The sequence below is a fragment of the Malus sylvestris genome, chromosome 13 (assembly GCF_916048215.2).
Source record: "Malus sylvestris chromosome 13, drMalSylv7.2, whole genome shotgun sequence".
Lineage (NCBI taxonomy): Eukaryota > Viridiplantae > Streptophyta > Magnoliopsida > Rosales > Rosaceae > Malus > Malus sylvestris.
The window spans coordinates 34,484,207-34,511,467 of NC_062272.1; the positions used below are offsets into that span (position 1 = coordinate 34,484,207).

Sequence of the window (27,261 nt, forward strand, 5' to 3'; positions counted from 1 at the left end):
CGTACGGACGATAAATTGATGTTTTAGATGGGTCTGGATTCGGGAAGAAGCCTATTATATCTTAACTGGCTTTCCCGGCATATCTTCACTTGCTTGAGTTGAGTTCCTTCGTCCTTGGTATTAAAACACACAATTCGAGCCCTCTTCACTATCAATCAAATCTCCCAAACCCTAACCCTAAAAACATATCCACAAAATTAATTACTTTCGCCATCTTCAGTCTAAACACTGCTAGGGTTTCAATTCTATGCAATTCAATCGCAATGGCGCCTCCGACCAAACCCAACAAGCTAGCCACAGACGATTCGGAGACGCCGTCCAACAATCTCTGGGTTGGGAATTTGGCCAGCGACGTCACCGACTCGGATCTCATGGACCTTTTCGCCCAATTCGGTGCTTTGGATAGCGTCACCACCTACTCCTCCCGGAGCTACGCCTTCGTCTTCTTCAAGCGCGTCGAGGACTCCGCCGCTGCCAAGGAGGCATTGCAGGGTGCCCTTCTGCGCGGAAACCCTGTTAAGATTGAGTTTGCCCGACCGGTTCGTATTGATCTTTGTGCTTCGTTAGGTTTATTTGGTTGTTTTTGTATGATATTTATCGATTTCTTTGTTTTTCAAACACGAGTTTTGGGTTTATTTGATTTCAATCAAATTGTGCCTCCCGATTTTTGCAAAGTTAGAGTATGAGTGATGCGCTTATTAGATTATAAACTAAAGAAATTGGGAAAGTTTCGCTTACAAATCTAAAAGGTTAGGCATGAAGAAACATAATTTATAATGGGAAACTAAGAAGTATGTGGACGCTTATAATTTTGATTCCAGCGTATGTTTTTAGTGGGAAACTAAGTAGCCCTTGTTTTGCGCCACCGTATGTTTTTAGGTATCCCATTCTAGAGTGCTTAGAATCAATAATTTTCATTCCAGCGTTTCTAAATGCTGCAAAAGTCGATAATTTTCAGGATATGAAGGATATTTATAATGTATCATGCATCCATTGCTAGGATTTTTCCAACCATTTCATGAAATCCTGTTCGTTGTAAAAGTTTAACAATTAGCAAGATGCGTGCTATTGTGACCAATTGAATCCATAACCAATTTAAGTCTCAAAACTGTGAAACAGAATTTACATCAGCGGTTAGGTCTCTGACTCTCCCCATATATAACTTTTCTAATATAATAAGAATTTGGTAGTACTTAGCTGTTATTTGAAATATTCTTCTTCTTTTTTCCCCACGGATAGGAGTGATTTCAAATATTATTGTGACCTGCATATCAGATGTTACAAAACATATATACAGATGCTCAACTCAAAATTGTGAATTGATCTCAGTTAATACAAAGTGGGGTTTCAGTCGAAACTGAAGCACCAAAATCAATATTTGTGCACATACCAATCTCAAGGCTCAGTTATGAGTTATGAACATTTTGAAGTCCAAAAACCATTGAAATGAATCCCTTAAACATCCCCATGCTCCAAAACAGCAAAACGAACGCACAACTTCAGCCTTTGTTGGTCTCTGCGAATCACTAAATACAACTCCCAGTAACATGATAGGTGATTAATTTGAAATCCCATTGTACAGATAGGTGATTGATTTCAACTTAAAGGCACAACACAAAATTATGAACCAACGTAAAAAAGTTGTGTTTCAGTTTCATATTAATTTAGCACCAAAATAGGCGAGTTTTAATTTCAACTTGAGCACAAAAATTGATATACGTGCACTCACCAATCTTAGTTGTGCTTTAGTTTCAATGTTTTAGGTGCAGACACAACAGAAATGTTTATATAACCATTTCCAAGCTCCCAAACTGCAAAACAAACACTATCTCCTGTGAATCAAAACTGTGAAACAAACACTACCAACTGCGAAAGATCAACTACGATTCCTATATTAAATGATTTGAAATCTTATTTTAGTCGCATTGACTGTACACAATACTTATTACCTCGACAAATAACTAAAACACTTACCAATGCCAGTAAGTGCACAAAGGCGTGTTTCTGTTTCAAGCTAACACTGAAGTGTGAGTGTTTGTGTAAGCACGAATCTCAAATGATAGTTAATCAACTGTTGAGGTGACCAGATCTGACAAATTCAAGTGCACAAAGGCATGTTTCTGTTTCAAGCTAACACCGAAGTGTGAGTGTTTGTGTAAGCAAGAATCTCAAATGATAGTTAATCAACTGTTGAGGTGACCAGATCTGACAAATTCAAGTGCACAAAGGCGTGTTTCTGTTTCAAACTAACACCGAAGTGTGAGTGTTTGTGTAAGCAAGAATCTCAAATGATAGTTAATCAACTGTTGAGGTGACCAGATCTGACAAATTCTAGTTTGATGGCCTGAATTAACTACGTACTAAGCTTCACAGTCTTCTTTTACCACCCATATAACGTATGTTTGAAATCCTTTGATTTTTATAAGTTCAGCATAACTGTGTTCCAAGAAACGAATTAATAGGAGAACAAGTGTTGTGGAACCAAAGTTACAAAATGATTGTATAATTCATATTAATTGGATCAGATGATGGGACTGTGCATCTCTCTATTTTTTTTGTTGCAATACAAGTACATAAGAGAGATATCTACCTTTTTGTTGCAAGACAAAAAAAAATAGGTAGGGCACTGTGCATCCCTACCAATGTTATATCTACCACTGGCACAGGCATTCCACTGATGTGTTCTTAACTATGCATGCATTAGCCCCCATGTCCGGATGTGGCTTACTTCAAATTTTTGATGCATTCGTAATACATGTGGATTTTCTTCCTCTGCTTAAAAACTGTTATACAAAGTGTTTTTACTCTGAGATCACTTTGTTTCACTTGTTGTTTATTTTTTTCCTCACCTTGAGATAAATTTTTGCAGCTTTTTTTTACATTTTTGGGGAACTGAAATTTGTCGTTCTTACGCACTATTTACAGGCAAAACCTTGCAAGAATCTATGGGTAGGTGGAATTAGCCCATCTGTCTCAAAGGAAGAATTAGAAGAAGAGTTTTGTAAGTTTGGAAAAATGGAGGACTTCAAGTTCCTTAGAGACCGTAATACTGCATTTGTTGAATATTTTAAATTGGAGGATGCTTCCCAAGCAATGAGAAACATGAACGGGAAGAGATTGGCTGGTGACCAGATACGTGTTGATTATCTTCGATCGCAACCCTCGAGAAGAGTAAGTTTATTATTCATAACTTCAATGGTAGTTCCATGTGTATATTATTGCGGTTCCAGGACTTTGTAGGTTAGCAGAAATATTGCGAGTGAAAATTCGCTAGAGAGCAGTAATAGGCTCACTGCGTGGCAAACTCTGGTGCTGATACTTTGTTTTGAAGGATTCTTTCTAGGGCTATGTGGGTGTCTAAGGACATGACACTCCCACCTGAGTAACAATGCCAAATATATTACACTTATTAAGTGGATAGAAGGAAAGGAGTTAACTGTTTTAGAAGGGTTATGCATTTTTGTGGAGATACTTATCGTGTGTAATATTTCAATCATTTTAGTAAATATGATAATTTTCCATGATTGCATATTTTTGAATGTCATAAACTGATAATCATTATTTTGTTGTTTACATGGAAAAAGAAAAGACCAAAGAAAAACTAAGAAACAATTAACCTAGGCCGGGAAACACCAGCCATATTATCAGCAAGAATTTGAATCAAACAATCAGGAGGAGCATCTATTAACAATTGTTTATTGATCAGTGTACTGTGATTAATGCATGATTTGCTTGTTCGCTGTAACATGTCTGTCTTCGGTTACTTATTAAAACACTTTCTGGTTTCCTTTGCTCTTTTGAACAGGAACAGTGGCCTGACTACAGAGACGGACAGTTTCCAGCCAGAAACACGGGGCCTGATTCTCACAAAAGACAACAGGTGAGTAATAAGCTACATACAGTGTTCTACTAAAGATTGTGAACTTTTAGAATGTTGATTGTGTATATGTTTGTTGCTTCATAAGAATGATTTGTTTGCTGGTTATGTCACACAAGGTGCATCTTACCTCCAATATATAACTTGAGTTGTAGACTTACCTTTGGTCCTAGGATCTGATTTATGGATTTGTGGGTTAGACAGAAGATGGAAATCTGTATGTGAATTCCAAGTAGGAGTAAACTTCTCAGTTGTGATTATTTTCTCAAAGTTTTGTGTCATGTTGCAGTATCCACAATCTTCCGGGGGACGAAAAGGTGACAGCCAACCCAGTAATGTTCTTTGGGTTGGTTATCCTCCTTCTGTTCAGATTGATGAACAAATGCTCCACAATGCCATGATTTTGTTTGGTGAGATTGAGAGAATTAAAAGTTTTCCTTCAAGGCACTACTCCTTTGTTGAATTTAGGAGTGTAGATGAAGCTCGGCGGGCCAAGGAGGGCTTGCAAGGCAGGCTTTTCAATGATCCTCGGATTACAATTATGTTCTCAAGCAGTGGGCTGGCACCTGGGAAAGATTACCCTGGCCCTTATCCTGGAGTCCAAGGACCTAGATCAGATATGTTATTCAATGAACATCCATTTCGGCCTTTACAGATGGACATGTTTGGTCATAACCGTCCAATGATGTCTAATAATTATCTTGGAGCTCTACCACAAAATGGCATTCTTGGACCAAATGCTCCAATGAGGCCTTTAGGTCCTCAAGGTAGGTTTGACCCTCTGCTTTCAGGCCCCGAACTTAATGATTTGGCGTCGCATAATAATTATCAAGATGGAAGTTCCAAGAACCTGATGGGTCTCAACTGGAGGCAGCTGTCTCCTCCCACACCTGGGGTTGTGTCTTCTCCTGCGCCTGGTATTAGGTCACACACGAGACCTGCATCTAGTGCATGGGACGTTTTGGATGTTAACCAATTTCAAAGGGATGCTAAACGGTCAAGGATAGATAGTCCTTTGTCCATAGACGACCCTCCATATCCGTTGAGAAAGATTGATGACCATGGATTAGGGTTCGACTCGTCTTACGGACCTGGTCCAGTAATTGATGGAGGTGCTTCTGGACCATCTATGAATGTCCAAGGGAAGAATCACCTTAGTCCAGCTGGTGTAAGGGTCTCAGTTGGAGGGCTTCCTGATAATGATTTTATATGGCGTGGAACTATTGCCAAGGGTGGAACACCTGTTTGCCATGCTCGCTGTGTCCCTATAGGAAAAGGAATAGGAAATGAGCTGTGAGTACAATTTTCCTTTTATCTTCTTTTTTTTTTCCCCATTTTCTTTGGGCACTCGAATGGCATATTTTATTTGTTTTACTAAGAACATGTACATGGATTCCACTGTGCTATCTGCTATGGTATTTGGGTAAAAGTTTATTGTCAAGTTACCAAGAAACCATAGTATTTCACAATTGTTCATATTTATCCATGCAATATCACCTTTCTCATGATTACATTGATAACCGTTTCTTATTCGTCCTGTTATACATTCTCAGTATTTTGGAAACTAAATTATGGTTTCGACTGATGTTCCAAATGGTGTATCTTGAAAGAGGGTCCAAGTGAAGTTGATCAGACGCCTTACTGCACACTTAATAAAACAAAGTCGTTTAGTGTGTAGGCTTTTTTGGTCTAATGCATGTTCCATGACACCCTTTTTTATTTATTTAATGTATTTTATGTATGGATAGATGAACCCGTTACTATTAGCAGTTTGTCTACTTTATGCTAGAATCCCCTGAAGCATCCCTTTTGAACTTAATAAGACTATTAGCATAGAAGGGTACAATAGTCACCTAATTATTTATGTGAAAAATTCACATAATTATTTATTTTTTATTATGATCTTCCTTTCAGGGCTACCTATCCGGCTATACCAATGCTTTAAACTTTTCTTCTTTATGGTTTTGCAAGTTTATAGTCTCAGACTAATACTTCTTACCTATCCTTCACCCTAAAGAAATAATATTTGAGTTAACTCGCAATCATACGTTCCATATGTATTTCAGTACGTAGGTGGATAGTTCTAGAAGTGTATAAATCAAACAACTTGGTTATAATGTAGTTAAATCCTTATTATGATTACTAAAAGCACAAAAGTGAGTTCAGACTTGCTAATATCCCTCTTTATTTTCAAACCGTTTCCAGACTCTATGATTTTGGACTTCCAAAATATTTATTATGTTTCTTTTGTTATATTTCTGGATAATCTTTGAAATTAAACTTAGTTGCCCTGTATCTTATATCAGCATGGGTTGTGTTTGGTGTGTGACTAGAGAATTCTCTTGTTTGTGTTTAATGTATTTGTATTCTGTTTTGCAGTCCTGGAGTTGTTAATTGTTCGGCTAGAACTGGACTGGATATGCTCACAAAACATTATGCTGAGGCCATTGAATTTGATATAGTATTCTTCTTGCCAGATAGTGAAGATGATTTTGCTTCCTACACTGAATTCCTTCGTTATCTAGGTGCAAAAAACCGTGCTGGTGTTGCAAAGTTTGATGATGGGATGACCTTATTTTTGGTGCCTCCTTCAGATTTCTTGAAGAATGTCTTGAAAGTTGCAGGCCCTGAACGTCTGTATGGTGTGGTTCTCAAGTTTCCACAACAAGGTCCTAGTACTGCCTCCATGCACGAACAGATGCAGCCTATGCCACCTTTACAGTTTATAGACAGACAGCAGATTCCTTCTTCACAAGTTGAGTATAGTGTAATCCCACCGAATGATGATCATATTTTACCTATGGATTATAACAGGGTTTTGCATGAGGGCTCGAAGCTTTCTGCAAAACCATTGTTTCCACCTACTAGTGAGTCCTCTAGAGTGCAACCACAAGACTATGCTTCTAGTAATAGTGCTGCAGTATCACAAGCTGGAGTTTCATTAACTCCTGAACTTATTGCCACTCTGGCCACTTTACTGCCTGGAAATGCACAGCCGTCTGGTCCAGAAGGTGCTAGGGTGCCAGTATCCTCAGCAGCTAGGCATTCATTTCCTGCTTTTGCACCAAGTAAAGTATCCTCTCCTGGATGGAAACAAGATCAACAAATTTCTGATCATACTGGTCATGCATTACAACAGTTAGGTAGTCAGTTTAATCCACACGAACAGAATCTTTTGCAGTACCAGCCTTATCCATCTGTTCCATACTCATCCAACCATTCTGCCCCACTGGCCCTTGGTATCAACCAAATCCCAGACTCTTCTACCAGTCAGCCCTTGCAGTCTGCAAATCCTTCTAGGCCTTTGAATAATTTTACAATCCCTTCTCAAGGTGGTGGACAAGTTACTGGATCCTCTCATCTCAGCCAGTATCTGGCTGAAGCTCCTCTTGGTACTCAGAAATCAGCACATGGAACTGGGTTGTACAATCCACCTGTTTCTCAGCAACATAATAATTCCATGGCCTTTTCTGATCAGACTTATGGTGCTAATTCGCAGTCTCAGACCATTCTGCCATTAGCGGCTGAAAAGGTAAACCCAGAATACCCAAATCAAGTGCAGCAACTTCAGTCTGCACTTATTGGGGCTGGTCAGAGCGCCCCAGATGGTGAGGCTGACAAAAATCATCGGTATCAGTCGACGCTCCAATTTGCAGCTAACCTCCTCCTCCAATTACAGCAGCAACAACAGCAGCAGCAAATGGGTAGTCAAGCAGGGCGAGGGTCTGGAAGTCAACAGTGATAATTATTATCCCATATAGGTATTTTCCCGTCTCTGGCTTATGGCTATTTTTTTTTCTTTGCATATGATCAAATTTATGTGCTAGTATAATAGTATTTGTTTTATATTAATTAATGCAATAGGTTTAGCACATATTTCCTTGGGCGATTGAACAATATGTGATGTGCTCTTTCTAGAGAAAAACACATCTTTTGGAAGTATGAGTCAGCCAACTCATGTGTTTGTTTCTGCTTTTTGCATATGGTGAAACTTATGTGCTAGTTTTCGTTTTCTATTACTTCATGGATCAGTTTAGCGAATCATTCTTCTTTTGATCGAACTATATATAGTCTACATTCCTGGTTGCATAGACATCCACGTTCAGTTATTTGTAGTGTCAGTGACTTTGTACTTTGGTATGAATGTTTTTTCTAGAAAAACATGCATCTCTGAAAGTTTTGTCAGTTGGCTAATCTATTTGCTTGTTTTCTTTTCTTTTCATATGGTGCAACTTATGTGGTTGTAATTTTTGTGTAATTAAGTCCTTAGGTTTTATAACATCTTTCCTAGGAAGTAGAATTGTAGAGCTATATATGATGTGACATGTCTGGTTGGATGGGGTTGCTGATGCAGAATAATATCTAGGATATTATTATTTAGTTTCCTATATTATTTTATATACCTATTTATTATGGAATTAAGATTACTTTCCTATTTCTAGTAGATTTAGGATGGCTTTTTAGTCAAAATGGTCCTGAGATTGGCGTAACTCCTCAATTTGATCCCTGAGATTTGAAATAGATAGAAGTAGTCGCTAAGTTTGTCCACTAATTATTTTGGTCATTCCGTGAAAAATCTCCATTAAATAAGAAGAAAGTGACAAAAATTCCCTCAATTTTTGTCAAATCATTTTCGCTCATTGGTTATTAAACTGAGGGTATTTTTGTTATTTTGGTCCTTATTTAACAAAAATTTTCACGGAAGGACCAAAATGTTTGATGGTGGACAAACTCAAGGACCACTTCTATCGATTTCAAAATCTCAGAGACCAAAGTGAGTAGTTATGGCAATCTCATGGACCATTTTGGCTAAAAAGCCATTTAGGATTCTTTCATATTTGTTGTAGGATTAGGTTACTTATTATAAATATGTGCTTTGTAATTGTATTCGGGCAGTTGAATGATTGATTAAATGGATTTTTTCTGAGTCTTTATTCTATCTCGATCGTCCTCTCTATAGTTTTATTCTAATCCTGTCTGATTCTTCGAAATTCTCCTCAACCTCCCTATTTCCCTATCTACTATCTCTCTGATCTAAAGTTACATACTGGTACTACATCACTTGCTGCAGGCATACTTGTATTCCGTGATTTGTTTGTAGAACATGGTTCTGGTTTCATCAACATTTTCAATATTGTAGAGTAGTTGGCTCGTGAGTGTTCATGCATGTCTAGATACCAAAATCACCAAAATATCTTCATAAATAAAGAAAAATGTTGTACCAGTATTAAATTATAATTTCTATAAATGTATAGCCGACCCCACTTAGTGGGAAAAGGCTTTGTTGTTGTTGTTGTTGTTGTTGTTGTACTTTTGTGTTTTCACAAGCAAATATGTAACAGGAGTATATCACATACCCATACCAGTATCCTGGCTATCCAGGTATGTACCCAACAATTAGACAATATGATTTTTGCATCTCATCTATATGATGTAAGCCCATCAGTTTCAATTCAGAAAATGTTGAGAAATAATCTAGGGTGCATTCATTTGAATCATATTGCTTCGATTTGAATGTAGAATTGAAGATAGTTGTCACATTCTGTTTTAGTTACTTTTTTCCCCTGGGAGAAATGGGCTTTTCACGGCCATGATCTTTAGAGAAGGATGGAACGTTTGGTATCTATCTTCCTATCAATAGTTGACAAATAACTTGATATTATTTGATATTATCGTTTGAAGATTATTTGAAGGAAGGAATTGGGGTTTGGTTTTGGGAAGATGTTTATCAGTGGTGACTATTACTAGGGTTATTTTGATAGAAAGGAATGTGCAGAAATTTGAGGATGTGAGGGGTAAAGATCTATGTGGGGAGGGAGAGGTTCGGTGTTTGGGTTTGTCTTTGGGTATTTGTGTCAGCAAAGTCTAGGAAGAGGTTTTCTGTTGCAAATTGCGATCATGAGCAAATAATGGTTTTTGTAAACTGGATTGCTTGATTGCAAGCATGCAAAAAGAATAGACATGTTCATCCTTTCTTGTTGGATGTGTGGGCACACGAGAAAGGATAAGATTAGGAATGAGAATATCCAAGGTAAAGTAGGAGTAGCCGAAATTGAAGGAAAGATGATAGAAAATCAGTTACGGTGGTTTGGACATGTGAAACGAAGGTCTACTGACACTACGGTTAGAAGATGCGATTACGAGACAGTGATTCAGGACCGAAGGGGTAGAGGAAGACCTAGAAGGACTTTGGAAGAGACTAAGAAAAGACTTGTACTTGGATCTAATGGAAGAAGTGACACAAAACGAGCGCAATGGCGTTCTAGGTTTTATATAGCCGACCCCACTTAGTGGGAAAAAGCTTTGTTGTTGTTCATCAGATCAGATGTCATGTTTTTCAGTTTATGAAAAAAGAAGACTCTGTTGAAGGGTTTTGTCTTCTTCTTTTTTCCATCAGTATGCCTCTACCATGTGGTACGCGGTAATTTTATTATCTGTAGGTTAAACTCATTCCATATGGCTTATTTTCTTCTGTCTTTTTGAGACTTACTTTAGGGCCTTGTCAAATTGTAACTATCATATGTAATTATGTTTTGTAAAAATTCAGCTGTTTCTTCGAACTCTGAAACCTTTTGGTTTCTCTGGGAATAATGTGACGACTTGTTTAGTCGAGGTAAGTCCGGGGAAAAACATGTTCTTGGAAGAATGCTACTGACGAATCTCATGCGGTTACTAGGCCAAGCTTTCAGCTCCCATCCATCCGATTCGATTCTAAGCAATGTCTTGCTAATTTCGGCATATATAGGAACATATGAAACAACTTACTCTCCTATTGTGTTCTCTATGAAACAAAACAATTAAATGTTTTTAACACTACCAGAAAACGTGTTATTAAACCTTGTACTTTGTTTTTCCTAGGATCTCGGAGGTTATACGCCACCCTTGTTTGTTTTGCTTTTGGTTTGAGTGAAAATTATAGATGACAGCATACCGAGAATGTTGAACATCACATTGTTATTCGTCTATGATAGAAACCACCTACCGTTCCTGCTTATAATTGCATCTATATGGCAGAAATGGATTAAGGAAGGAGACGGAGCTGAGGTCCGGTGAAATGCTATTTTTCAGTTAATAAAAGTTCATAACTGTTACGAGAGAGAGAGAGAGAGAGAAGAGAGAGAGAGAGAGAGAGAGCCATTGCTCCATTTAAAGCTTCAGCCCCACCTAAGGTGCCAGCTGGCCATTCCACTAACAAACTATCTTTACTAAAGGCAAATCAACATAACAGAAATTTTAATTATTAATATTAGTGAATAAGGAAATCACTAATCCTATCATCACTCCCCCCTTGAAGAACCTTGTCCTCAAGGTCATTAAAGCTGAAAATCTAGACATCCGGAATGGAACTCTTCATAGTCTTCCCAAGTAGTATCAATCTCTTTTGACCTGCCCAATGTACCAGTAGCTGTACTCGTGCAACAACACCCTTCTTGTACATTCTCCTGGCAAAGATTGCCAAAGGAGGATCCTGCATTTTCCCATTATCAGTTACTTTAGGCAATGCAGTACTAGGTTGTACCAGACTTCCAAGGCCTTTCTTAAGGCAACTGACATGAAGCACAAGGTGTATCTTGGAAATGGGAGGTAGCTTCAACTTATAAGCAATTGGACCAATCCTTTCAATGAGCTCATAAGGACCATAAAATCTGGGATGTAATTTGTGATTGGCATGAGAGGCTAGAGACTGCAGTTGGTATGGAACCAACCTGAGATACACAGTCGCCCACCACAAACTCCCTCTCAGTCCTATGTTTATTGGCATGAACTCTCATTCTATTCTGAGCAACTTCTAAATTTGTGTTCAACATCGAAAGTAGCCTATCTTTGTCTAGCAAACCTTGTTCCATTGTCTCCAAGTTAGCTGTTCCCTTCTGATAGGCAGTCACATGAGGTGGTGGATACCCATACACTAACTTTGAAGAAGTGTGATAGAAAGTGTTGTAATTCCACTTAGCCCAGGGTAACCAATGAACCCATTTCTTAGGCTAATTTCCTGCAAAAGACTTCAGGTAGGTTTCAAGATATCTATTTACCACCTCAATTTGCCCACCACCTTGTGGATGGTAACCAAGACTCATGCATAGCTTTGACCCTTGTAACTTAAAGAATTCCTTCCAAAAAGCACCAAGGAATATTGGATCTTTGTCACTAACAATGGTAGTGGGCTTCCCATGTAGTTTAAACACATTGTCAAGAAACAACTGAGCTACTAAGGTGTCAGTATAGGGATACTCCGTGAGCCTATCAACCACAACCAATATAACCAATTTACCGTGACATAGTGGCAGGCCAACAATGAAATCCATATTGACATCAATCAAAATTTACTCGGGAATTGGAAATGGTTGAATCAAACCTGGAGGAGAAAGAGTTTCATACTTATTCTGTTGGCAAGTGTTGCATTTAGAAATGAAGGCTTTGATGTCTTTCTTCAATCCAGGCCAGTAGAAGTCCTTTGTGATCCTGTGATAAGTCTTCAGTACACCTTGATGGCCAACAATTGGGGTGGAAGGGTGTTCTTCCAATATGTTCAGGTTCCAAAGAGAGTTAGGACTAATAACAATCCTGTTTTTATATTTCAAGAAGCCATTGTCCATTTGGTAATGAGACTAAGTAAGTTCCCCAGAAGGATAGAGTTTTCTTCTTCACAATCTTGAGTTTTTGCTTAATCCACTCATCCTGTTCATTTTCTCTTCTCAATTCATCTAACCACCCAAAATAGGGTTAAGAAATGGAAGAACAATTGATTTCTGTCAATTCTGAGTTATCACTAGTTAGAACCATGAACCCTTGAAAGTGCAGCTGTCACCACATTGTCACACCCTTTCTTATACCGGATCTCGTAGTCAAATCCTAGTAATTTGGTTACCCACTTTTGTTGAAAAGGAGTATTTGCCCTTTGAATGAGAAAGTACTTCAAACTGCAGTGATCAGTTTTTATAATGAAGTGTCTTCCTTTAAGATAGCTATGCCATTTTGTCACAGCATACACTATAGCAATAAGCTCCCTTTCATAAGTTCGTAAGTTGACAGTTTTTGGTTCTTAGGTCCTAGAGCCTGATTAGTCAAGGCTATAGGCTTCCCTTGTTGTAAAACTGCCCCTATGCCATTACCTGGAGCATCACACTCGAGTTCAAGGGAAATCACTAATCCTATCAGTCTATGCAAGCATTTGATTGCCAGCTCAACTTTTGTTGACTCTGCGCCTTCTAGGAGTTTTGTCGCTTAGATTTGCAAGAACTAAAGGTTTTCTATTTTCAGTTATGTTCCGACCAACCTGCAAGTGAGGTAGGGAATCAAGGACTCAACGATCGCTAAAGAAACAAATACAGGTGTTCTTTCTGGATGTCACTGCCAGTTTATATCTCCATTGCTATTTGAAGTTTACCTAGCATGAATCTTCGATAACCATATTGTTTTTCGCGTTTTTGAGTTCATATTTTCCCTCCCACTGATATTGAAATTCCTCTTTGGTTTGCCGAGGGATGTGCCATCTGCGTATTCAACCTTTGTGTTATACGTCGTGTAATTCTTTGTTTTCGTATGCCCCAACTTACGTTTTCCTGCACTAGTTTCCATTCAAAACATTTCCACCCATCGGCAAAGCTATCCAGTCGTTTCTTTTCTTTGTCTTGTGAGCAAAGCATCATTTTCTTTCGTTGGGTTCGATAATCTGTTAAATAATGTCTCGTTATCAAGCTAATCGAGCTGTGTAGACCACTGATCATGCCAACTAAAGCAAAATTAACAAGCGTTTGTCCTTGGTTTTTTATTTTCGGGGTTGTAACGAACGTTTATGTGTGTAATTGGACTTGTAGGTGTTCGGGGTAAATTTGGAGTTTCACGTAATCGACGACCGCTTTGCAATCACCAAAAGAAAGGGTCCTTCGGAGAAGCTCAAAATCCAGGAGATATTTTGTGTAGGCTTAAAAGTTAAAAAGCACGTTTGGCTTGTTCCAAAAGGTCAACATGCCTAATTTTTGTTTTTGTTTTTGTTTTTTTTTTCAGTTTTTGCAGCACATACAAATGCAGTGATGTTGCCCCTTGTTTTTTTGTTTTTCGTTTCCTAGATTGTTAGTTTCAACCTGCTCTTTAATTGAGCATTTGTGCTCTCTCTCTCTCTCTCTCCCCCTCTCTCTCTCTCTCTCTCTCTCTCTCTCTCTCTCGTTTTCACTTCCAAGGACACGTGGGAGAAGCTACCTTGACTATAATAGATGTGCTACCCCTACGCATCCGAGCTCGAATCCCTTTTGAGTAACTAAATAGTCCAGAATCCCGAAAATATAATGAATTTACTGTTCTTAAATAATAATTGGAACAAAATCCCGTTTTCACAAAAGGAGAAAAAACATTTGCAAGAGTCATCCATTCCTAGTTTCAAAGTAGGCGTATGAGTTGAACACAAGACTGTTGTTTATTAATGAAGAGGACTACCATTAACAGTAGTATTAGTATTAGTTAGTGTAGTCCCATGAGGTTTGAATTGGAAAAAAGAAGAAGAGCATACCAGATGGCATTGTGTCTGCTCAGAATTTGTACTCCGTGACTGAGAAATTAGGCACACTCTTCCACGCCTATGCTTAGAGCGTCCAAGTAAACGAGCTGCTAAAGCTCAATTCAACAAGATTAACCAATATTTGACCAAAAAAAAGAAGAAGAAGATTAACCAATACTGTTTTGTTCTTGTTGACGGTGTGTCGAAATTTATAGAGTTTAATTGATTTGTAGAGATTCCATGTAAATTTTTTATTCAATTCTCTTGAAATCTTATGAGAAGATGTGAGATTCGTGGATGCTTAAAATACATTTCAAAATCTTTCTAATTCCCTCTAATTCCTCAACTTTTTCAAATTCTTTAAAATAAAATTCTAATTGAATACACCCGGAATGTTAAAAACTACTTTAAAATTCTAATTAAATACACCCTGATTTCTAAGGATTTTTAAAAACTATCTTAAAATCTTGATTGAATACAGATTCAATTTCAAATAATCACTTAAAATTCTGATTGAATATACCTAGATTCATTAAAAGAATAAAATCCCTCAAAATCTTAATTGAATACACCCCCCAAGGTTTTTTCGGTGTTGGAGAATGTCGGAACTTGAACGAGCTAAATGTGTTAAATGTAAAAACTGCAAGGTTAGCAGAAGAAAAAAAAAAGCTTTTTGTGAACTTTTTTGGGCCAAAAAAGGGAAACATAACCTAATATGTATTTTAGGTGTTGCATTCAATTGAGATTTTAAAGGATTTTACAAGAGTTATAAGTTTGTGGAGTTTAATGGATTTTCATAGACTCCATGTGAATTGTAGATGAGTTCATTCAAAATCTTAGAGGGAGTGGTTTGATATACTAAAGCTTAAAAACATTAGAAAATCCATCAAAATCCTTCACCTTTAAAGTACTTTAAAATCATATCTTAGTTGAATACACAGCCTTAAGGACTACTTTAAAATCTTGAATGAATACATGTCGATTTCTATGGAGTTCATAAACTTTTTTAAAAGGGTAATTACAGTTTACCCCCTCCACTTTGTGTTCAATTAAAACTCTTGAACCCCACCTTAGGCCAGCTAGACTATTAGGAATTTTATAAACAAAAAAAACTTAAATTTGTTGTGAAATTGAGGATACGTGTGCTGTGGAATATAAGGTAAATAAAATACAATATTTACGAGGTTTGGCAAGTGTGCCTACATCCTTGGGACAACAGTAGTATTTCTTTCATTATTTGAAATAATAGGTGATAGGAACGTATTTATGCGACTTAGTTAGCTTGTTTTCTTGCATTTTCATAGCTAGTTTCTACTTATTAGAGTGTTTTAAGCTATTTTCGTGTGTTTTTAGGTTCAATTGACAAAGTTGGCAAGAAAAATGCAATTTGGAGCATTTTGGAGCAATTTTGGGCCAAGAATGGATAGCACATGCATGGAGCAAGGTGGATGGACGTTATTGGAGTTCAAGAGGCTAGGAATATGCTGAAGAGATGAAGAAAATAAAGTTAAGACAAAGAAGATAAGGAATCAGCTAAAAAGAAGGAACATTATCCAAAACCTTATCTTATCCAAACTAACCTTATCTTATCTTATCCTATCCTAATCATATCCTACCTTAATTCCAGCTACAAGGGGGTATCAACTTCACATTAAAATTACCTAAATACCCCTTTCTAGAAGCCCTATTCCTGATCCTAAAAGAGTGCCGCACTTAGCCTTTCTAGAAGGTTTGTGCCGAACTCCCTAATCCTTTTCCCCCTGGAATCTAATGTGAAGTGTCCTTTTTCCTTGATGATTTGGAGTCCTGATTCCTCTCCTTCTCAGCGTTTGCCGAACCCTAGCCTTATATATACATATCTTTGCCGCATAATTCAATCATCACCACCACAATTTAGCACCACACACACAAGAGAGAATTTAGAGACAAAAATACACCTGTGTGCCGTATCTTTGCAAGGAGAAGAAGGAGCTTTGTGTCGTGCCCTGCAACCAAGGATTGTGCCAAATATGCCATTGGATTGCTGGAGCGTTTTTGGGTTCTTTCTATCCTTAGTTTTAGTCCAATGTTTAGTTTAATTTGGTTTTCAATTATGATGACATGTGGAACTAATTTCATTTTAGTTAGAGGTGAATTCAAAGCCATGAACATATATGTGATATGAATTGATTACATCCAGTTATGATTTCATGAATCGTGGATGCAATTTACTTATCTATTTGGTTGATAACTTGTTCTTGTGTGTTGATTAAAGAGGCCTACTTAGTTTGCATGCAGAGATTTGATGCTAGAATATAAGGGAATTTCACCTAATCGTTATGAACTTATATTCACAAGTAGTAAAAGTCACTAGTCATGATTGTGTTAAGTGAATTCTTGGCAGGAGTATCATGCAATTCATAGTTACGAATGCCTTGTCAATGCTTATGATTTTCATAGAACTTAATAATCTTTGATATGTATCTCTATCATGCTGTTCATATAGGGAACTTGATAAGAATAATTTGGTTGTGTTGTTGTGTCCAATTCAATGAATTTATGAAAATCTGAAAGTTAATTTTTGCTTCTCACGATTAATTTGGGGCATTGTCATTATGGTTTATCGAAAGAATAACTGGAAATCGATTTGTATGCATGTGTGTCATGTGTGGAGAAGGACCCTCTAACTAGTCATTCACCCTTTAAATCACCAATTTCGTCCAAAGTATTTAGAGTCTTTAAATCTGTTTGCTTTTAGTCTTAAATTCGTCAAAAACCAAACCCCCTTTCTATTTCGTGTCCTTAGGTTAGAATTCGTCTAGATTGGTTGTTTTTCATTGTTTTGAGTCTTTTTAGTTTAATTTTCTTCCAAATCACCCTCTAGTTCTTGTTTTGAGTCAATTTAACTTCGTTTGTGTGTTTTGAGTCAATTTAGTCTTTTTTGAGTAGTTTAAGTTTAGTTTTCTGTTTTAGAGTCTAGTTTTGTGTTTAAGAGTTTAATTTGTGTTGATTAGCATCCCTAACTAATCCCCGGCCTAGAACGATCCCTACTTACACGTACTACAACTATCTTAATAGGGTTTAATTTGTGTGTTAGTTTTTAACACATCAAATTTTGGCTCTGTTACCGGGGATTAGCAAAATTGCTAATCTTCCCTTTGTTTTTGTTTTTGTTTTTCTGATTTTATTTTCTTTGTTTTAGGTACTAGTTTATGACTCGAAGTTATCAACCTGTTCATGCACACATATTGGAGTTTGACGACGATTTTGAACGAACGTTGAGAAGGAAGAGGAAGCAGGCAGAACCCAATCCACCTAGTTCTAGTTCCGAATTAGAATCTGAAGTGGAAATTGAAGAGGAATTCGAAGAGGAACAAGACATGGCTATTGACAATCGAACCATCAAGGAACTTTCAGCCTCAGGATTGGACAATGTCGTGCCCCTTTGCATTCAATACCCTACAGCAGCCTAAGGCAAGACCAATGAGTTTGAATTGAAGTCTAGTTTGTTGCATCACATTCCCAAATACCATGGGTTGTCCATGGAAGATCCAAACAAGCATTTGAAGGAATTTGAAGTGGTGTGCTCAAGCATGACACCAATCAATGTGGATGGCAATATTCTGAAGATGAAAGCCTTTCCATTCTCTCTTATGGACAAGGCTAAAGATTGGCTCTATGAATTAGCACCTGGAACTATCACTTCTTGGGAAAGCATGAAAAGAGCATTCTTAGAGAAATTCTTCCCAACTTCAAGAGTCATTCTTTTGAGGAAAAAAATTAGTGGAATTCAACAAAGCCAAGGAGAATCCTTTCCAACGTATTATGAGTGTTTTAAGATGTTAGTTGCATCCTGCCCACAACATCAAATGAAGGAAGAGCTTTTAATTCAATATTTCTACGAAGGACTACTTCCAATTGAGAGACAAATGTTAGATGCCTCGGCAGGTGGTGCTTTGGTTGACAAAACCCCCATTGCAGCCAAGATCTTAATAGCGAATTGAGCATTGAATGCACAACAATACGAAGGAATTGGACAGAGAGACACCCCACGGCAACACCAAGTTAGACCTGGAATTCGTGTCATGTTTTTCGTGTTCGTGTTGTTTTCATGTCATACCCGATATCTTAACAGGTTGTGTCGTGTAACACCCGTTAAAATAAACGTGTAAAATGATCCGACCCGAAATCGACCCGACCCTTACCCGTTAAGGAAAATATATTTTAAACCAATAAATAGTAAAATGAAAAACATAATACTAAATAAGTATATACATACCATATTGTCACGTCCAAAACATAAAAACACAATTTTCTTTTAAGTATATTTTCACTTACCTAAAGTCTTTAATAGTTTTTTAATTAATGTAGAAGTGTAAAAAAATATAGAAAAAATGTAGAAACGCTCGTAATGACAAGCTTTACAACTTTCATGAAGAGCTTAACTTTGAAATTCGCCACTATAATCATATAAATCATAGATCAAAATTTAACCGTTGATTGTTGTTTACATTTACGCTTCATTGTTCTTATCAAATTTTGTTTTTTTTTTGAAATTTTCTTTTTTGAAAACTTGATCTATTAGAGGATGTAGGAAGATGAACGGTTTGGATTGTTGATATTATATTCATAGTTTTACGGTTAGTGAAAATATTGCTTGATGTTTATAAAGTTTCTACAAACTATATGTCATCGACTCATATTTCAGTTAACCGTAAATATCGAAACATGATATCAAAGATCTGAACCGTTCATCTTCTTACATCCGCTAGTTGATCATGTTTTCAAAAAAGAAAATTTTAAAAATGAAATTCAGTAAGAAGAATAAAGCGTAAATGGCAATTGACGGTTAAATATAAATTTAAGGTTTATGAATTATAGTGTTGGATTTCGAAGCTGACCCCTTCATGAAAGTTGTAAAGTTTGTCACTATGAGTGATTGTATATTTTTTTTTTTACATTTTTTACACTTGTACAATAATAATTATTAATTTTATTAATTTTTCCCTCAAATAAAAAACATTATTCATGAAAGTTTGGAGGATTTTAAAAATCTAAACGATAATGTAAGTGTAACCATTATCTGCTCGTGGAGGAATAATGATGAATCACGAGTGTTTATATATTCTTTCACATTTTTCATACTTGTATGTATGTCTTCTTAGTTCTTGCCTATACAAATACTATATTAGTTTATTTTAATTTTGGACAACAACATGTTAAGTAAAATTTATCCTAGTAATGATAATAAGGAACTCTCATAATAAAAATAAATAATGACTAAATTTTTTTTTTTAAAACTTATATAGAATAATAATACAAAACTATATATTTAATATATAATATATTGTATATATTAATATGGCTATTGTATTTTATAATAAATATTTTAGTAATTAAACTTTAAAATTATCAAAATAAAATTTTTCTTAACGGGTCAAAACGGGTTACCTACGAGTTACCCGCGTGTATACCCGTTAAGAACCCGTTATTAGCGGGTTCTTAACGGGTCACCCGATAATGACCCGATAAGTTATCGTGTTGACCCGAAACCCGTTATTTTTGTGTCGTGTCAGAAACTGCCGGGTCTACACCAAGTTAATGAGGTAAGTTCAATGGCTGAAATTCAATCTCAATTGGCTAATCTCACTGTTCTTGTGTCACAGGTTGTTGAAGGATCCAAAGGGCAAGGAACAAATGCTTGTGGCATGTGCTCTATGCAAGGACATCTTAATGATCAATGCCCTCAGCTGATAGAGAATGGGGGATGGGAAAGTGACAATGTCATAGGTTATCAAAGCCGAAATCAACCAAGAATGACCCATTTCCCAACACTTACAATCCGGGCTAGAGAGATCACCTAAATATGAAGTGGAGGGAGCCTCAACAAGCTCAACAACAAGGGGGATATAGACAGCTACGTCCGGGACTCTATCAAAGGCCATTCGCACCAATTCAATCTCATCCACAATCTACCCAATCAAACTCAGGTTCGTCATTGGATAATGATAAAGTTCTTCAACTACTAACTTCATTGACGCAAGAATTACAAAATCAAGCCAAAGAGATGGGCGAAGTGAAGAAGCAAATGGGGCAGATGGCGAAATTCATAAGGCAGTTTAGAGAAGAAGGCAAACTGCCTAGTTCAACCATTATCAATCCGAAGGGAGGATTTGAGACTGCCAAGGCAATCATGTTAAGAAGTGGCAAGGAGGTTGGAACCAACCCACAAACATCCAAATCAAGCCAAAATGAGGAAGAGAAGCTGCTGCTTGAAGAAGAAGAATTGGACAAACCCACGGCAAGGATAGAACAACCCTTGCCGCAGGTTTCTAAGCCTTCCACACCATCCAATTCAGGTAAGGTTGGTTCAAATTCGATTATTTCTAACCCTATTCCACCAAATGTGCCTTTTCCTAGCAGGTTCAAGCAATCTAAGAAAGAATAGAATGAAAAAGACATTCTAGAAACCTTCAGGAAAGTACAAGTCAATGTCCCACTCCTTAATGTAATCAAGCAAGTTCCAAAGTATGCTAAATTTTTGAAAGAGCTTTGCACAACAAGGAAAAGGATTTCGAACAAGGAAGTGGTACGAGTAAGTGAGAATGTTTGAGCAGTTTTACAAAGGAAACTGCCTCCTAAATGCAAAGATCCAGGTAGTTTCACAATCCCTTGTGTTATTGGAAATACCAATTTTGAACATGCCATGCTAGATTTAGGTGCTTCCATCAATGTCATGCCATACTCTATCTATGCATCTATGAACCTAGGATAGCTAAAAAACGATGGGGTTATCATTCAATTAGCTGATCGTTCTAATGCATATCCGAAAGGAGTTTTCGAAGATATTTTGGTGTAGGTTAACAATGGAATTTGATGGTGAGATTATTGATTTTAACATTTCTGAAGCTATTATTGATTTTAACATTTCTGAAGCTATAAGTTATCCTAAAGACGATCATTCTCGTTTTTCTATTGATGTATTTGATTTGTTTGTGTAGGAATATCTTGACTCCTTGGAGAGGGATCCCCTTCAAACAACCATTGCCGAAGGAATAGGACTTAAAACCAAAGTGGCCGAGCCTAATTGTGCAGAAATTGGCGAAATGGTGGCTGCCTTTGAGTCTTTGCCATAACACATTGGTAAGCCTCCAATCCTAATTCCAATTCCCGTTTCTACTAATAAGTTGTTACCCTCAGTGATTCAGGCACCCTCCCTCTAGCTTAAACCATTACCAAATCATTTGAAGTACGTTTTCTTGGGAGATAAAGAGACGTTACCTGTCGTAGTTTCTTCATCAGTCACGGCAATGAAGGAGAAGAAATTGGTTCGGGTGTTGTAAGAGTACAAAACAGCCATTGGATGGACCTTGGCCGACATTAAGGGAATTAGCTTTACAACATGCATGCATCGCATACTTCTAAAGGAGGGGGCTAAACCAACTCGAGAGGCTCAACGTCGACTCAACCCTCCAATGATGGGTTGTGAAAAAAGAGATTATCAAGCTTCTTGATTGTGGAGTGATTTATCCAATTTCGGATAGCTGTTGGGTTTCACCGGTTCAAGTTGTTCCAAAGAAATCTGGAGTCACGGTGGTGAAGAATGCAAAGAATGAACTTGTGCCCACTCATATCCAAACAAGTTGGAGAGTTTGCATTGACTATAGGAAGCTCAACGCCACCACAAGGAAAGATCACTTCCCTTTGCCGTTCATTGATCAAATGCTTGAAAGGTTAGCTGGTCATTCTTTTTATTGCTTTCTTGATGGTTATTCAGGATATAACCATATTGTTATAGCTCCAGAAAAATACTACTTTTACTTGTCCATTTGGTACTTTTGCTTATCGTCGAATGCCATTCGGTTTATATAATGCACCAGCCACGTTTCAAAGATGCCTGGTAAGTATCTTTTTAGATTTTGTTGAGAAGATTATTGAAGTTTTCATGGATGATTTTAGTGTCTTTGGTGATTCGTTTGATGATTGTCTAGCTAATCTCACTTTAATCTTAAAACACTGCATTGAAACTAACCTTGTTTTAAATTAGGAAAAATGTCACTTTATGGTCAAACAAGGCATAGTTTTAGGTCACATAGTCTCAGAAAAGGGAATTGAGGTTGATAAATCGAAAATAGATCTTGTACGCTACTTACCCTCTCCCACTTCGGTGAGAGAGGTTCGTTCTTTTCTTGGACATGCAAGATTCTATAGGCGATTCATCAAAGATTTTTCAAAGATTTCCCAACCTCTTTGCCGTCTGCTTCAAAAAGATGTGCCCTTTGAATTTAATAAGGAATGTGAGAAGGCCTTCAATCACCTAAAAAAGATGCTAACTTCGGCCCTCATCATAGTTCCACCAGATTGGAGTCTTCCTTTCGAGCTTATGTGCGATGCCTCAAATTATGCAATAGGGGCTGTTTTGGGACAAAGGAAGGACAAGCAGCCGCATGTCATCTATTATGCATCTCGGACCTTGAATGACGCTCAATTGAACTACTCCACCACTGAAAGAGAACTTCTTGCTGTTGTGTTTGCTTTAGATAAATTTTGTTCGTATTTACTTGGTACTAAAGTTATAATTTACTCAGACCACACAACTTTGAAGTACTTACTCACAAAGAAAGAAGCTAAGCCAAGACTTATTCACTGGATGCTTCTTCTCCAAGAGTTCAATATCGAAATCCGGGACAAGAAAGGGAGTGAAAACGTGGTGGCTGACCACTTGAGCCGTTTGGTACACAATGAGAAGCCCTTAACCATCCTAGAAGCATTCCCAGACGAGTAGTTGCTGTCCATTGACGTAAGTGAGCCATGGTATGCTGATTTAATGAATTATTTGGTGTCCAAACAAGTTCCAAGCACCCTGAACAAGCACCAACGTGATAAACTTAAAAAGGACGCACGATTTTATGTATGGGATGACCCATACTTGTGGAAATATTGCCCTGATCAGATTCTTCGTAGGTGTGTGCATGATTATAAATTTACTTTTATTTTAACTTTCTGTCACACTTATGCATGTGGGGGTCATTTTGGTACACAATGCACAACATTTAAGGTTTTAGAATGTGGATTTTATTGGCCTACTATCTTTAAGGATGTTAGAACTTTTTGTATGACTTGTGATCGTTGTCAAAGAATGGGCAATATAGGTGCAAAAGATCAAATGCCGTAAACCCCTATCTTTTCTGTTAAGATTTTTGATGTTTGGGGTATTGATTTCATGGGTCCTTTTCCTTCTTCACATGGTTTCAATTATATTTTACTTGTTGTGGATTATGTGTCGAAATGGGTGGAAGCAAAAGCCACCAGTACTAATGATTCCAAAGTAGTTGCAGATTTTGTCAAAACTAACATATTTGCCAAATTTGGAATGCCAAGAATACTTATAAGTGATGAGGGATCCCATTTTTGCAATTGAGCCATCGAGGCACTACTCAAGAAGTATAATGTCACATATAAGGTTTCGACACCTTATCATCCTCAAACAAGTAGGCAAGCCGAAGTTTCCAACCGAGAAATCAAGCAGATTTTGGAGAAGACAGTTGGGCCAACTCAGAAAGATTGGAGCTTGCGTTTGAACGATGTACTGTGGGTGTATCGTACAACCTACAAAACACCAATTGGGATGTCTCCATTTCGGCTTATTTATGGGAAATTGTGCCATCTTCCGGTTGAGGTGGAGCACAGAGCGCATTGGGCAGTCAAAACATTCAATATGGACATAGATGCGACTGGAATTCATAGAAAGCTTCAATTGAATGAGCTTGAGGAGATTAGGAATGAGGCGTACGAGAACGCTCATATTTACAAGGAGAAAACGAAGGCATTCCATGACAAGATGATTCGTAGCAAGACGTTCTCTATAGGGCAGAAAGTGTTACTTTTCAACTCCCACCTCCAATTGTTTCTGGGTAAGTTGCGTTCTAAATGGATTGGTCCTTTTGTTATTACTAATGTCTTTCCCTATAGTGCAGTCCAAATTCAAAGTTTAAAGACAGGACATGAATTCAAAGTGAATGGACACTGTTTGAAGCCTTACTACGAGAATTTTGAGGAGCATGTCGTGGAGGATGTACCCCTCCATGCCGTGGGCTCTAGTAAGCTTAAATGGTGGTACCATCTGGCTAGAAGCCGTTAAAGCAAGCGCTTTTTGGGAGGCAACCCATGCGTTCAAATAAAGAAGACCTAGGAATCTCCGGCTCCACAACCAGATTTTTGTTCCTAAACTCTACTCTTTATTGCTTTTACTTTGCCATGATTGTTGTGATTGTTAGTTGTGTTGTTTGATTGCTTGCGTGTTAGTCTATGTTTGAAACATTGAGGACAATGTTTGGTTTAAGTGTGGGGGGGGGGAACAAAGTGTTTTGCATTGATTTTCGTGGGATTTTACCACCTAGCACCTCTAGAGTTGTTTCTCATTGTTTTTAAGTGTTTTTATTATGTTTTGAAGCGTTTTAGTGTGTTTTGAAAGAAAAATACGAAAATTTGAAAAAAAATTAGAAACAATTTTGAAAAACCCAAAAAGAGTCGTTTTTGTGTGTTTGTGTCTTAGGGTACCTTCCAACACAATGATGAGGATTTGGTTTTTAATTGCATGACTGTTAAAGAAAGTTACAAACATGGGTGGAAGTTTGATATGCTCTTTGGTTAATTCTTGGTTGTAGTTGACGTTTACGAATTCACATGTAATCACAAAGGAAAAAAAATCAGTTTTTGTAACATGCTTGAAGGAAGGAACTCAAACTAACGCTACAACCCTGAGAGACTTGAGCCTAAACTTTATTTGGAGAGTTATTAATCTATGATGTTTTTGTTTTCTAATGTCGTTGCATGATCTCATTATTTCTTTGCTTGGCTACTACTTAGAATGCTTTTTCATCATTTTAGTTCCAAATACTAGAACTCATGCCCATTTCATTCAAAGCTTAAAATTGAGTGCATAACATATAACAAGATGAAGTTGTTTAGTAGTTACCACCAGAGCCAAAAAAGCCTTTATCCCTTGCATATGTTTTGTAGGTTTTAACCCCCTTGAGCCTTATTTAGCCTATTTTCTTTGTTAGCCACATTATCCTTACCTAGCCTAGAATAGGACTATCCATACCCTTGTTCTTAAAGTATAGTGGAGTATGACTTAGAGGGAATTCCTTTTGATCAAACATATTGCAGAAAACAAGTGTGGGGGAAGGTTATTTAAAAAAAAAGAAAGAGAGAAAAACACGTGAAAAAAAAGAAGAAAAGAAAAGAAAAGAAAAGAAAAGAAAGGAAAATAGTTGAGAAATAAGTGAGAATGAACTCACAAGTATTGGTTGTTGAAGAAAGGGTCCAAAAGTTTGAATCTAGCCCTAAGTGTTGTAAGAATCTTTCCCTTGTGTTTAAAGTTGGTTGCTGCATTCAAAAGTGAATTCTAACTGTCAATTTCATTATTTTTGCTTACTATTGCTTTAAGAACCTTTGTTTATCCTTAACATTTCTTTGTTAGCCAATACCCTTAGCCCCATTACAACCCTTAGACTTTTATCTTGGTTGTTATGTGTTTCAATTTGTGGAGTTTGAAATCGGTACGAGCATATGGAATCCCTGGTTCTCGCTTCTAAGTAGTGACATTCCGTTCATGAGATCATATATATGCATACATTAATAATTCCAGAAAGTGCCTTCTTTGATTATAACGTATGTGAGTGCTAGTCTACATGTTTACATCAATCTTCTCACATATACCTAGTATAGGGAGTGTAGTCAAAAAATCTGTGTGAAAATAGAGAGTACATCCGGTGAGGAATTGAGGGAATTCTCTAAGGCATGTTACTACTTTCAAACTATTGTTTTAATTGATTAATTGCGAGCTAGTGAGTGGTGACTGCGATTAAGTATGGGCTTGAGGGTAAGGATAGCAAAAATATGTGGGAGTAGTGATTTTTAACGTGTTATGTTTCATTGGAAATCCTTGAGGCAAATGTTGGAAGATCTAGGTTATGTTTTGTTTGTTTTGTTTTGCTCGAGGACTAGCGAAAGCTAAGTGTGAGGGAATTTGATAGGAGCGTATTTATACGACTTAGTTAGCTTGTTTTCTTGCATTTTCATAGCTAGTTGCTACTTATTAGAGTGTTTTAAGCTATTTTCGTGTGTTTTCATGTTCAATTGACAAAGTGGCAAGAAAGTGCAATTTGGAGCAATTTGGAGCAGTTTTGGGCCAAGAATGAATAGCACATGCATGGAGCAAGGTGGATGGACGTTTTTGGAGTTCAAGAGGCTAGGAATATGCTGAAGAGATGAAGAAAATAAAGTCAAGACAAAGAAGATAAGGAATCAGCTAAAAGGAAGGAACATTATCCAAAACCCTATCTTATCCAAACTAACCTTATCTTATCTTATCCTATCCTAATCATATCCTACCTTAATTCCAGCTGCAAGGGGGATCAATTTCACATTAAATCACCTAAATACCCCTTTCTAGAAACCCTATTCCTGATCCTAAAAGAGTGCCGCACTTAGCCTTTCTAGAAGGTTTGTGTCGAACTCCCTAATCATTTCCCCCCTGGAATCTGATGTGAAGTGTCCTTTTTCTTTGAAGATTTGGAGTCCTGATTCCTTTCCTTCTTAGCCTTTTCCGAACCCTAGCCTTATATATACATTTCTTTGCCGCATAATTCAATCACCACCACCATAATTTCGCACCACGTACACAAGAGAGAATTCAGAGAGAAAAATACACCTTTGTGCCGCATCTTTGCAAGGAGAAGACGGAGCTTTGTACTGTGCCCTGCAGCCAAGGATTATGCCAAATCTGCCATTGGATTGCTGGAGCATTTCTGGGTTCTTTCTATCCTTAGTTTTAGTCCAATGTTTAGTTTAATTTGGTTTTCAATTATGATGTACATGTGGAACTAATTTCGTTTTAGTTAGA

The 27,261-nt window shown here is 37.3% G+C and overlaps 1 protein-coding gene across 5 annotated transcripts; it reads left to right on the forward strand.

The window, feature by feature from the left end:
- LOC126596453 (flowering time control protein FPA-like) lies at window positions 1-26,697 on the forward strand. Of its 5 annotated transcripts, XR_007613971.1 has the most exons (7): window positions 1-539; window positions 2,926-3,171; window positions 3,806-3,880; window positions 4,167-5,170; window positions 6,257-7,638; window positions 15,726-15,816; window positions 26,579-26,697. XR_007613971.1 is itself a non-coding variant. In XM_050263039.1 (6 exons), exons 1-5 carry the CDS (start codon window positions 264-266, stop codon window positions 7,617-7,619), a joined length of 2,964 nt encoding a protein of 987 aa, XP_050118996.1. In that variant the 5' UTR covers window positions 1-263; the 3' UTR covers window positions 7,620-7,638; window positions 15,726-16,514. The 5 variants fall into 5 exon arrangements, 4 of the variants coding, with proteins under 4 accessions (XP_050118996.1, XP_050118997.1, XP_050118995.1 ...); XM_050263039.1 differs by lacking the exon at window positions 26,579-26,697 and having other exon boundaries at window positions 15,726-16,514; XM_050263040.1 differs by lacking the exons at window positions 15,726-15,816; window positions 26,579-26,697 and adding an exon at window positions 10,425-10,805.
- Window positions 26,698-27,261: the final 564 nt, after the last annotated feature.